General features: G+C 47.6%; 1 protein-coding gene across 1 annotated transcript in view; it reads right to left on the bottom strand.

Moving 5' to 3' along the window:
• The window catches only part of LOC139040250 (heparan sulfate glucosamine 3-O-sulfotransferase 4-like), a 119957-nt gene extending 106820 nt beyond the window's left edge, over window positions 1-13137 (bottom strand). Inside the window, exons 1-3 of the mRNA XM_070485396.1 lie at window positions 13133-13137; window positions 11878-11996; window positions 10923-11682 (exon numbers count right to left, since the gene is read on the bottom strand). Coding sequence (XP_070341497.1) covers window positions 10923-11682; window positions 11878-11996; window positions 13133-13137 — 884 coding nt within the window. The remainder of the gene's footprint in view (window positions 1-10922; window positions 11683-11877; window positions 11997-13132) is intronic.
• Between the last annotated feature and the right edge of the window lie 870 nt (window positions 13138-14007).

Below are 14007 nucleotides of genomic sequence, written 5' to 3'. Positions count from 1 at the left end.
ACCCAGCCTAACTCACACGCAGACTGCTGCAGTCACCTGTTCACTAATCTGGTCTCCCCCGCTTCCCCACCATTTCTCAGAGGGGGATGCTGACACCCAGAGGTGGGAAGTGATTTTTTCCCCAAAATTCATACAAAAAACTTGAGACAAGACAGGAACCAGAATCCAAGCCAAATGACTTCCAGCCCACTGCTCTTTTTTCAACACCATGATGTTTAACCCTGGACCCTAGACTGAAGTCAAAATCTCATATAGCTTCTTTCTGCACCAAAAGAATTGAGCCATTTGAGAGAGTTTCACTCACTGCTTTGTAACATGTGATGCCCGTGACCAGGCGTGATACTCGGGGACACGGGGAAACAGCCCCAAATACAGAGGGATGTCCAGCGTCAGCTCATACAAAGCGTCCACTGGCAGACAGGTGACTCCCCTGTCACCCTGCACCAAGATGCTTGATGAGGAGACTATCCAACAAGTCCAGTTATCTGAACCCAGGTTCAGGATGGAGAGAGTCAAGATTACTCAGTTAAATAATAACCAAAGAGGGGCCAGCCCGGTGGCGCAGCGGTTAAGTTCGCACATTCTGCTTCGGCAGCCTGGGGCTCACCAGCTTGGATCCCAGGCACAGACCTACACACCGTTTGCCAGGCCCTGCTGTGGCAGGAGTCCCACGTATAAAGTAGAGGAAGGTGGACACGGATGTTAGCTCAGGGCCAATCTTCCTTAGCAAAAAGAGGAGGCTTGGTGGCAGATGTTTGCTCAGGGTAATCTTCCTCAAAAATAATAAGAATAACCAAAGATAAAAAAAAGTGTATCTCACATCACCATTTTTTTTAATAATAACATGCAGTGCTTCCGTCTTGATAAACTCCAGAATATGTCATCTACTGTCTCCATTTCCCCATGTCCTAGAGGAAGAGGAAGCCTAGGTAGAAGGTTCTAGAAATTCCCTACATGGGATGGATCTCAGAGACCATCTATTGGGAAGGCACCTTTCACCCATAAACTTACAAGGTAGGTGTCGTGATCCACGGCTGCATCAGAATGTACTACTTTTATTATTACTATGAATGTTGCCAACAATAACGCTGCCATTGTACGGCTGTTTACCGTGTGCTAACCACCTTGCTAAAAGCCTTCCGTGCTCTATCCTCCTAATCAGCATCACTATGCCAGGAAGTAGGTACTATTGCTACCCTCGTGTGACTGATGAGAAAACGGAAAGCCTGAGAGGGTAGATGACAGGCCCAAGGTCTCACAGCTAGAAAAGAGCAGGAGCAAGACCAACAATTAAAACACACGGCTTCTGATAACCCAGCTGCAGTGCCTCCCTCCGGAAAACTAACTGATCCTACCCAAGCAGGGGGGTGCCTTTGAGGTTTTGTTGTTGTTATTGTTAGATCGGTCGAGACTGCACAAGACTATTGGCAAAGCCATTTCTTGAGGCTTCTTCAGGGTGTCAAGAGCTCCATGGGATCACCCAGGTTCAGACCATCCTTTGTGACAGCCAGAATGTCAGCTGAAGGTCAATGGGTGTCACTGAAAAGCTAGAAAAGGAAACACCTGTTGCTCTCCTGGGCTTCTTAGCATGAAAATAATCATGCATTTCCTACAGTTTGGTGGCAGATTTACAAGGGTCAGCCTAAGAGATGGCATATCAAGGTGGCTCATCAAATGAGTCGGTGAGGATGAGAATATCAATTGATTTGAGCAGACATGTGTTGAAAGGACTCATACAATGTAAAAAGGTAGCCGAAGTAAAGTGCCTCCAAAAAGCGCGGCCCACTTGGCAATTTTTCCTGATGCTCACCTGGTCCCTAGGGTTTGGGAGGGCAGGGAGAGGAGTGAGAGGAAGACGAAAGGAGGGGGGAAACTACAATATTTGTTTTAAAGACATAAGTTTGAAAAACAGAAAGCCTGATCCAGTTGCTGTGACTGAAATGTTCCCTGGATTCCGAGAAGGCAGGCCATCTCTAGTCACATCGCTTAAGGATTTTGTGACATTTCTCTATCCCAATCTTGGATCAGGAGAGGCCAATTGGAAGTGCAGCAAAATGATTACACTCCCTGCTCCTTTGAAACATTATGAAAAGGTTTCTCCCTCCAAAGTAGGTCCTAAAAACATTGTTTACTCACTGTGGGATGGCCAAGAGAGAAGTGTAAATCTTCTATTAGTCCCAAGGAAGTTCTCAGATTTGCATATAATAGAAGGAAGCATCTTTACGTTCTCAGCAGCTTGGACTTGCCTGACCTCGAGTCGTGTTGGGATGGCAGCGCATGTTAAAGGGTCTGCTCCGCAGGCGTGGGATGCCCAAACCCTGCACATTCCAAAGAAAGGACTGGCCCTTGACCATGTGCTGGAAGATAACCTCTGAGCCCTTGGAATATGCTGCCTGATAAGAGTGTCTCACTGGACCGCACCAAATAGTTTATGCAAACAATGTGTTTGACAATGAGAAGCTGTTTCTGTTTTCCTGGCACCCTGGGCCAGCCCATATCAGCTTGACCTCTGGAGGGTGGAGGACCTGGAGACTGAGTGGCTAAAGTCAGTCATGTGGGCACTCCAGGCCTATACAAGTGACCTTCAACACAATTCCTGGACTCCAAGCCTCAGAGAGCTTCCCTGATTGGCAACACTCAGCACGTTTGTCACACACCACTGCTGGGAGAATTAGCACTGTCTGTGCCACTCCACTCAGATGGCACAACTGGAAGCTCGGGTCTGGTTTCTCCTGGCCTCTGCCCAGCGTGTCCTTTTCCTTTGCTGAATTTAGTGTGTATCCTTTCACTGTAATAAACTGTAACTATAACAGCCCAAAATTAACCCTTTGTCCCTCTTTCCAGGTTAAAATACTCAGAGAGATCATACACCTGTCCCAAGTAGATCTTTATAGGTTTAATAAACATGTGGCTAGACTGGTCCCCACTTCTTCTAGCAACAGAACCCTTGAACACCTCATCTTCATGGGGAAACTATTCCCTATGGTCTCAATGGGACTAGCCCTGGTTGCTTACTCCCCCCACCACTCCAGGCCAAACGGGTGGCTACATCAGCCAGGCCCGATCAGGGTACTACACAACGGCAGCTTTAGGAAGGAGCACATGACCCAACCTGGACCAAAGGCATCTCCAGGAATTTCTTGCAGAAGCTCTTAAGAAAAATTATTTCCAAATCACTATCTACTCTAAGTTTTGTGTAGCCTCATTATTAGTTATCCCAGTTATCAGACGTCACAAATGTGAACTTACATTTATAAGTTAAGTACTTTGTTCAGTGTGCCCAGACATCTTTAGATCAGCAAAACTGTACTCATGAAAATATGGGTCTACGCTTCTCCTTTGGAGGCAATCCATCACAGAATCTTCCTGGCCTTTGGGAACTCAGCTTTTCTTGAATGTGCAATTATTTCATACGGGTCTTTGTGGTGGAGCCTTATGTGTTTTAATGGAGAAGTTATTTCCTTCTCTATGGTTTACTATTGCCTTTGGTTGAGAGTATTTTTACGTGAATAGAGCTAGCTGAAAATTTTCAAGAGACCAAGAAAAGAGACTATAAAATTTAGAAAATTTTATATTTCTGGAATTTTCAATAGCATTTACAATTCAACACAATGCAGAGGAAAACATTACACTAGAGACTTCCGTAATGGGGTTTAACAATTCTGTAATTTGGGGGAAAGCATAAACCTCTCAATTTAAAAAAAATGTATTACTTCCAAAAGAATTAAATAAACATATAATGTTTGTCTCGGGTTGCTGCTTACCATCTTGCCTAAAATGTAGTGAGAAAACCTATCTGAGAATGAGGCAAGGTAGAGACAAACCCGGCAAAGAATGGAAAGAGACAGAGACCTTGTCAAATCATTCAAGCCCCTGGATTCAGCTTTTCCTGAAGCCACTTACCCCAAAGACTTCCTAATTACATAAGCCAATAAAGCATCTTTTTTTGTTGATAATAATTGAAGCTCAATTTCTATCATTCACAACCAAAAAAGTATTGCCTAATTGATGTGTTGCTTTGTTTCTCTGTAAATATGCTTTACACATTCTTAAATAAAGATTGGAAAAAAAAAAAAAGCAAAGGCAGACAACCCTAACTAGTGAGTGTTAAGAAAAAAAAAATCAACTGCTTGCTTTTAATGAATGGCACCATGGGCTGAAAAGCTCCCTTAGTGAATTATAATTTCAGACTGAAATTCCCAAGACAGTTACAGAGGAGCTTGTCAAACCGCAGAAACCAGTGGAATCAAGACATTACTTTAAAGATCGTTGGTTCAATCAGTTTCAGAAATAGCATCCATTATGTAAACCCAAAACCTTTAAAACTGTCTAACGTACAACCCTGGCAATCTCTCATTCACCTAAAGTCTCAAGGCCCCTCTCCTGACTCAATTTAAAACTAAAAATGCCTGGTGTGACTTACAAAAGTTAAAATAATTAAGTCATGTTATGATGGCAGGAGAACTCCAGGGAAAGTGGCCAAATCGCAACGTAGGGAGTTTGGCGGGGTCTGCCAGAACAGTCCTGCCTTCTCCAGTGCCTTCAGCTCTGCAGAAAAATGGAAGGCAAAGCATGCCCTCGGCATTCTAAATACCTCAGTCCCTCTCCACTGCAAGCAGCCTCCATTCCTACTGTGGGCTCAAGAAAATGTGAGAAGGAAAGCCCCGAGAGCCTGCCCCCTTCCATACCCCGTCCCCTTAGTGGAGAAGGCTGGCTGCAGGTACCCCAGGAAATCAGACTCTTCTCCTCCTTCGGCTCATGTCACAGTAGACCAAATTCTGGAATCGGTTTGGATTATTCTCTGGAGAGCTACTTAAGATCCGCTTCAGGGTTTGAAATCCCTCATTCAGACATAATCTTGAAATGAAAGACGATTTGCTAATGAAAAATGCATTACAGCTTTCTCTGTAGGGCCTTCCGTACTGATAGGCAGGATAAAAGGAAGGAATTGAAGGAAAATGAAGGAGAAATGCAAAGGAAAAGGAAAATTAGGAGAGAGAGGAGAGAAGGAGAAGAAGAAATTTATCATGTCACACACTCTGCGTGAGGGCACTTTTTAAGGGCCACTTCATTTCACCCTCACATAATCACTTGCAAGTAAGTAACACTGAGCCCATTCTGCAGACAAAAAAATGGAGGCTTGGTGATATTAAGTAACTTGTCTAACGTCACACAAAGAGGATGCAGCGGTTTCTGACTCAGAGATACAAAAACAGGCTCCAAATAATGTTGCTCCTACAGTGCTCTCGTGCTTCCTCTGAAGGGTCTAACACAGACGTCTGCTCCAGAACCAAAGCATTTTAGTGGGCGAATGGGCCCTACGGAGATAATATAACCTCATCAGAAAAGAAACAGGGATTTAAAAAAAAAGATGAAAAGAAAAGGAGAGAAAGAAACAATTTAATATGACACCCAACAGAACTAGGATGGGGCAAGGCAAAGCCAGAAGCCAATTTTTCTAACTCTCAGGTCTTACTCAATCCATCTGACCAGAACCTATTATATAAGTATAGTTTATCAATATGGATCAAATAGGGGACTGCCTCGTTAATGAGCGAAAGGCTGAAAATTTTCCCAACTTCTGGAAAATGTTCATTGGGAACAAATGGGAAATTTATTGGGGAATTCTCTTTTTCTGCCTCAATGTTCCTCTTTCTACCCAGCTCCTTTTGCTGTTGTTGCAATGTATCTGGGAGGTATTTGCCCCACGCTCTTGCAACATCTGCAAAGGGGGAAAACTCTAACCTAAAATAGCACACAGAAGCCACAATTCTGACAACTACAAAGGGTACGGGTGTGCCAGTTACTTTCCGAAATGAGTTTAAGCCAGAGTCACAGACTGGTAGCCGGCTGGCTGTATCCAGCCCACAGGTGGGTTTTGTTTGTCCGCAGTGCTGGCCCACACTGCACTCGGAAGAAATTTCCATCTGTTGCCAACATTAAACACCCGATAATTTCACATCAAAAACTGGATTTCCAGTTTGTCTCACCAAATGGAAGATCTGATAACCCTGATGCCACATTTGCACGTGGAAAAGAGTGGCTGCCCCTTTAGACAGAACATGTGTGTCCCAGTTTCTCCCCACCTGGTCTATTTCACTCATTTATACAATCGCTGTGGGCCCAGAAGGCATGTGAGTTGGTGACCCTTGGTTTAAGAGGATAAGCAGATGTAGACTGCAAAGCCAATCATTATTAGACTTTTCCTAAAAACACCCCCAATAACAGACTCTTCTCTCAGTATTAAGACAGCTGTGACAGAAGGTAAGGCATATGAGACCAAAAGGATTTGAGAAATGGAAAAACCCAGTAGTTGAGTCCATTTGGATTTTTGGTCTAGGATACTCAATTTTTGCTTAGAAAATACATTCACTTTTATTATTTCATTTATTCCTCTCAACAATCCTGCAAGGAAGGAATTATTCTCAGATAAACAAACTGAAAATGAGTGATGTTAAATCAGTTATCCAACCAAGATCATCTAACTAGCAAGTTGCAAAACCCAATTTTGTCCAGCTACAAACACCTTGCTTTTGAAATAATGAAAGAACACTCTGTAAGGTCACAAGGCCTGTTTCTACCTCAGGGCCTTTGTACCTGCTGTTCCCTCTATTGGAAACCTCTCCACCTAGATCTTCACATGGAAGGATCTTACTCTTTCACTTCATTTACATCCCCTCCACAGAGAGGTTTCCCCTAACCATTTGACTTAAAATAATATCTGTGCATGCACACACACACACCCCAATTACTCTCTAGACTCCTGCTTCTCAAAGTGAGGTTCAGGGATCAGCAGCATCAGCATCAACTGGGAAGTTAGAAATGCAGAGTCTGAGGCCCCTCCCCAGACCTGCTGAATCAGAATCTGCATGTTAACAACACCTCAGGTGATCCACGTGCATTTCAAGTTTAAAAAGCAGTGCTCTACAGGAGCCCTGCCCAGTGGAAATGCAATGGGAGTCACAAGTGTCATTTTAAGTTTTCTACAGCCACATTAAAAAGGTTAAAAGAAAGATCATTTGTTTGCTGTCTCCCCTACCGCCCTACTAAAAGATGTCATTTCCACAAGAACAGGTCCTCCCTCTGTCTTGTTCTCCACTTTATCCCCAGTACCTAAAACAGTACTGGGCACATGGTAAACGGTATTAAGTGTTTGTTGAATGAAAGAAGGAAAAGATATTCTAGTACTTTCTGTGCGGCAGCGTGGTACAGGGAAAGAAACCAGCACTCTGAAATTGGACAGATGTGGTCAACTCAACCACTGACCAGCTGAGCAACCTTCAGCAAGTGGTTCACCCTCCGGGAGCCACCTGGAGTGTAAACCAGGAATGTTGCTGTTTAACTCACAGCCTCATCATGACACCCCGATGTGATAACATGTCTGTGAAGCACCAACCACCACAATCACAGGCATTCAATCAATGCCAGCGCCTTTCCATTGTCCTCTTTCATTCTCTCCAAATACCACATGTGAATAACGCTGCTGACCACTTTCCTCTGTGTGGCATGAGCATGACTGAAGCTGGTTTCCTGAGTTATTTTCCCCCAGCCAATGGGACCTGCGTATTAACTGCTACCACTGCAGACAACTGGAAACCGTGGAGGGTCACTTCTCATCACCCTGGAGCTGAGTGGCTCCCAGAGCAAAGTGGTCACGGTTACTGTTCAGTCTGTCAACCACGAGGGAGGCCACAGCTCGAGTCGTCTCTGTCACTTTGATGAGTTCTGCTGTGGCAGCCAGTTGGCCTGCCACAAGGTCCCATCCCTTAGGAGAGTTCAAGGTCTCTGCCCAGCCAGAGTGTATCGGCTCATACTGAAAGGTGTGTCCTGGCTTTACCCTTTTATTTGGGGGGTGGACAGAGGAAGGAGTGGAGGGTTTAATCTACTCCTAATTATTAATCACTGGCCTCTGTCCATCCACCAAGTGAGGCTTGCTTCTCCATAGCTTTAACACACACATCCTAATCCATCAGTCCATCCTGCCCTGAAAATCCAATGCACATGTTCTCATCTCAGATGTGTCTTTGACTCACGTTAGATCAACAGCACAGGAGAAAGCAAAACCCAGATTTAGATACAGCCTGAGGGACACCAGAAATAAAACTGCTAGGGCTGCCTAGTTGGATATGAGGAAACCCCAAGCCAGCTGTGCCGAGAGCAGCCCCAATTTGTTCTCGCTCTCCCTCTTGCTGAAAACACTACCAGAACAGAAACACTAGCAGATTTAGTAGGTTATTGGGAAACACACTGAAAAGAAAAACAAAAACAAAATAAATATATGGGGGCAAATCAAAGCCTTTAATTAACCTGTGGATCTCTAACCAGTTAAACAGTAGAGTAAGATTTCAGGCAGAATACGCGGTATAACCATTTAAGTAGCGATGCCACCACTGAAAAGACGCAGTTGCACCAGGGAACCAAGAGGAAGGGTTTCTGTTACTGGTTTGAATCAATGCCACTGTTTCCTTTTCTACAATAGAGTGAGGTTGTCATCCCCTCTTCCTACATGGGAGAGAGAGGAGCCTGAAGAGGTGCAGCAAGTACAAATCCCACAAATGTCCTCAAAGCACTGCTGTCCCTCATAAGGCTGGAGAGCAGTCCAAGGCCAGTGCCAGCCCACTCGGCTCCTGCAGGTCCAAGGGGTTTCTGGGAGTCTTCTCAACACCCAGGTTTGGGTGGCTAATGATTCCCTCTATGTTAGACAGATTCTCCTCCCGCACTTCCAATCGGCACCACTGAACATAAGGGTCTCCCACAGGCAAGTCACTGGGCTAGCAGATCGAGGACACAGAGACACCGCATGGTCCTCTGAAGTGAGGATCAAGAGGATCCAGTTCTGTCCACACCTCTCCAGTGGAACAGTTCTACAGGTGGCTACCAAATACTGACACCCAATACCACAAGGCCCAAATACCACAAGTGATGGCTGAGAGTACCACAGAGCTGGAATGACATCTTCAGTAGCCATGTCATGACAGCGAAGCCAGTTCATACCTTCCTTTCCCAGCTGCAGTGTAAAACAACGTGAGAAAATCTGGCATCTTCTATCCTTTCATTCAGAAAATTCTCCAGACCCTACAATAGGACTTCCTGACACGCACTCCACCACGCACACGTCATCAACGTTATTTCAAGTCACCTGAATCAAACACCCCCATCTCTATTTCCAGCTGCCACAAAGCAACACAACACATGTTGGAAAGGTCTGATCTTCAGGCCTTCCTCTCCCCCAAAGGGCATCTGACACTTCTCACAAGATACACAGCTTTAAAATTAGAACTGGAAAACACCACACTGACCCTCATAGGGCTGAAGCTACCCCACAGCAGAAATCAGAACATTCCTACAACCAACAATTAAACAACCGAAACCTTCCCAAACATCTCCTTCCTTCTCTAGTTGGCTGTTGTTGCATTAATCATCCTGACACCTTTTTAATTATAATCTCAAACTCGAAGCCATGACTTGCAATGTTATAAATACTGATTTTCCAGTTCAAGTAGGCATTGACTGGTTTCTGTTTTGATAGGAAGGGGCTGTTTGCAGCCTCCTAAAATGTTGCAATTAGTTCTCTCTGTTGAAACAGACGAGACACTAACAGACACATTTGCTGTTTCCATTTAACCTGCTGGAATGTTTATGCCTAAGTGTACTTTTCTCAAGCTTTGAAAGCATAAGGCGTATTTTCTAAAGGGGAAGAAATCAATCAATACATATTATATATTCATATATAATAGATATTATATAATACACAACTATAGTAATATATATTATTATATAATACACATTTACTATATATTTTTGAAGTTAGGTTATTTCTAAAACTTTCGCAGGCTGTAATTTAAACTTAGAAAGCACATCTCTTCAACAGCAAGGCAATTTGTCAGGAAACAATCCTTATTTTACCTATTGGCCTTGTGAAGATGATAATACCACTTTAGCTGACAAAGCCTGTGTTTGTCTGACAATTCTAATTAATTACTGAGACGCAACAGAGATGGGACCAGCCATCCAGATGTTTTTCAGAAAGAGATAAAAGGGGGGTGGGGGGAGCAAAGGAGGTTTGCCTTTTGGGCTTCTGCTCCAGTGTTTTTTAAATGTTATGGCGGGCAAGAAAGCCGGATTACTAATTTATTTTACCTGCACTTAACTTTCTACTCTCCTCTCCTTTCCCTCACCGCTGGGAGATGGTGGAAGAGAAGGGAGATGAACATCTCACAAGACAGAAGCTCTAATCTGTTGCCAAGGAGGCGCCCGTTAGAACGGGCAAGGGTGCAGGATGTAAAAACTCTTAGGGCACCGACTGTCGTGCAGACCTTGATGCTCCTGATGCCAAAGCAACCCAGGGTTGCTGGAGATGGGGAACATCCTCAGTCTTTTCTAGCAAGCCAAAACTCACCAGCATCATCTTTTTAACTGTTCCCTGTTCATTTTGCTCTAACCTGAAAATACTAAAGTCGGATTCCAGACACGCAAATACGTTTGAGGGCGATTTTGAGAGATTCCAGGAGACCTCAAAGCCCTTCAGTCAATCTAGCTATCCTGCTTCATGACTTAGCGTCCCCAACGCAGCAGCGCAGAGCTCCACAAGAGCCTGGGCTGGGAAACACCCCGCGGGCACTTGGGCTGGGGATTCCCAGGCGTGGAGCTAGGCAGCTTCAGAAAGCACCTCCCTGGGTGAGGAGCCTGAGGCAGGCAGGGCAGTGTGACACCAGCTCCCCTAGCCCTGAAATACAGTGATCCCTGGCCAGCCTCCAGCCCTCTCCGCGCTCCCCCGAGCAGCCCCGCCAGGGTCCGCAGAGCCCTCGTGGGGCGAAGGGCTCTCGGGGAAGTGCCTGGATGTCGAAGGGCGTGGGAAGCCGCAGCTTTCCCTCTGGGTCTTCCCCACGCATCTATCCCCTGCGCCGAGCCCAGTGTCCTACCTGTACCACTCCAGCCCCTTTTCGTAGTTCCTGTCGAAGAAGTGTGGCTCTACGCCCACCGCCCTCACGTCCGGGTGGACTCGGATCGCCTCCAGCAGCACGCAGGTCCCTCCTTTCTTGACCCCGATGATGAGCGCCTGTGGCAGCTTCTTCTCCCCATAGTCAGGGGTGCTGAGGCCGCCGCCCCTCTCGCTGCTCCCGTTGGCCGCTCTCCGGCCTGCGAGTTCCTCGTGGGTGGTGCTGGACTCCTGCGCTTCGCTCTCCAGCAGCGCGCTCTGTGCCGTGATCATCTCGCCAGGGGCCAGCGGGGTCCGGAGCCAGGTGTCCCGAGCGCCCCCGCCGCCGCTCGCCAGCCCCCAGCCGTCGGCCCCGGGGGCAGCGGGCTGCTCGGAGGGCTCCGGGGGCTCCCCGCGGCTCGCGTTGTCCGGCGGCGGCGCGGGCGGCTGCGAGGGGGTGCCGAGGCGCACGGGGGGCGGCAGCAGAGAGGGTGGCGGCGGGCTCGGCGGGGGCTCGGCGGCGGCGCGCGGCGGCTCCTGCAGCGCCAGGGGGAATTGCAGGGAGCCCGAGCCGCCCAGGAGGCTGTAGCACAGGTAGGTGACGGACAGGGACAAGGCGCACAGAAAAAGCAACTTGCGCGCCGGCGGCCACTTAGCAGAGGCGCTAGGCGGCGGCGGCGCGGCGAGAGGTGGAGGCGGAGGCGGAGGAGGTGCGGGCCACGGGGCCGTCGCGGCGGCGGCGGCGGCGGCGGCAGCCCCCGGCGCTGCCCGGACATGGTTTCAGCCTCCGCCACCGCCGCCGCCCAGCCGTCCCGGCTGCATGAAGCGACGCCGCTGCACCCCCGGCCCTGGCCGCTGTCCCGCTGCGCCGGGGGAGAGCCCGGCTGCATGGCCCCCCTCCCCACTCTTCCCGCGGATTCCGGGTGGCCCTCCACCACCCCCGAGGGGGGCGCACTAACCCGCCGGCTGCACCTGCTCCGTCTGCAGCGCCCCGCTTCGCCGGCTCCGCCGCGGCTCCTGCTTCAGCTTCTGCCGCCGCGCTGTTGCAGCCCAGAGTTCCTTCCCCGCTGCTAACTTTCTGCCGGAAAAGAGGAGAGGCGCGGAGGGGAGGCGGAGGGGCACGGGCGCGCGCCCCGCGCCGCCGAGGGAAGGGGGAGCACGCCTCGCGCGCGCCTGCGCAGGGGGACGCGGAACGGAGGCGTGCGCTAGGGCTGGGGCACCCCGCCCCGCACCACATTCATGCTGGAGGGATTCCCCGCCCAATCCCGGGTGCTTCCCTTCCCCTGGGAGCCTGGGATGCCAGTTTCTCTTTCCCTCTCCCGATACTTTCAGAGATGTAGACCCCTCAGCCAGAACCGAGAGCCCCCCCCCTGACATGGAGCATGTGCCCTGTTCTTCACGGTGCCCCCCCAGAGTGCCCTCATACATTTATGTTACTTGCCTGGATGCTGCTAATGAGGACACTTCCCAGTGTCCCTTCTCCCTCTTGTCCACAGATAGTCCTACTTAAATAAGAGACTCTTGAAAGAACGGAACCCCGTTGGTGAAATGTTAGGCCCCACAACTGATGGGGAAGAGGTGATTTTGGGGGAGAGGAGCTTTGTAGATTTCTCACTTGGGCACTTACCTGTTTTGTTCTCCATCCAGGTTTTTTCTGGGAGCAAGTTCTTGAGAAACCTATAATGAAAAGTAGGAGCTGTCTACATAGGGAGAACTCAGACTTCGTTCAGCAATTCCCTGGGGGTCTGGAGACTGGATAGAATACTTTTTTCTTTTTCCATTGCCAACACCCATGCCCATTCAGGCCTATGTGAGTTTTTACAATGCTCCTCCCAACTGGTCTCCAGGCCTCCAGCGTGCCTCATTTCTCTTCATCTTCATCGTAGAGGACAATAGCAGATCAATGTTTCTGAGGCATGGCTCCACCAGTGCCCTCTCTGATGCAGAAACCTTCCTCTCACTGCCTACCTGATAGACTCTAACTCTCTGCCTTAGCACTCAAGGGTCCCTCCGCCTTTCGTGTATCCCACAGTCCTGCCAAACCGAACAGTACCCACTACCCAAAAACACACATTGCATTCTTCTCTTTCACCTGATCAGATGATGGAGTTGAAACAAAGCCATCATTTGCTAGTTAAGTGACTTTCAGACAGGTCATTTCACCTCCCTGACCCTCAGTTTCTGCATATGTATGTGATGAATAGTAAGACTCACCTCATATTGTTTTTATAAAGAATTAAATTGACTTAGAGAGCATATGCAAAAACAGCTGGCTCCCTGCCTGACACGCTGCAGCCACCAATAATTATTTGGACCTAAATATTGGCTCATGCCATGCCCTGCTTATTTTCCTATTAAAACCTTATCCTTGAAAAATAGGCGTGTACCCTTTCTTAAAAACCAGCCCAAAGTGTAAACTGAAGTTCACTTTCCTAAGCCGCTCAGTGACATTTATAACGCCAAGTCTAATGCCTTAGATCGTTTTTTTTTTTTATAAGCAAAAGAAGCTAACTCTGCCTAACTTCAGTTTGCTTATTAAAGAAATTGACTAGAAGGATTTATGGTAACTCACATAACTGAAGGGAATTTTTGAGAAATCAACAAACAAAAAGCAAAAATAAGCTTTGGAAGGCACAATAGAGCATAGTGTATAGTTATTATTACTGCCGTTCACCAGATATTGTCAGCTCTTCTCTGGCCCACAGAAGGGATGTATCTTCTTGGCCCCTTAAAGTCAGATCTGACTCTGTGACCCTTTGGAGAATGAAACTTGAGCAAAAGTGAGGTTGTCTCTTCTAGACAGAACCTTTCGCAAACAGTGGGAGTGTGTTTTTCCTGCCTGGCAGTTGTGCAAGAAGTTGGATCGAGCCTCTTTTAGCTGCCATCTACTCAATCCTCTAGACTGAGGAACAATAATACAGAGCCAGCCCCTGATGACATGGAGCACAATCGAGAAATAAACCTTGGTTATTTTTAGCTGAGACTTGGGAGTTTGTTGTGAATACAGCACAACATGGACTATCTGACTGATGAAAACATACATATTATCAATTTCCTCTGCTGTTGACCAAAATGACTTCAGTGAGCCA

The sequence above is a fragment of the Equus asinus genome, chromosome 14, assembly GCF_041296235.1.
Source record: "Equus asinus isolate D_3611 breed Donkey chromosome 14, EquAss-T2T_v2, whole genome shotgun sequence".
Classification (NCBI taxonomy): domain Eukaryota; kingdom Metazoa; phylum Chordata; class Mammalia; order Perissodactyla; family Equidae; genus Equus; species Equus asinus.
Note: the sequence above shows the minus strand (reverse complement) of the source record. Positions and strands in the feature narration are given on the sequence as shown.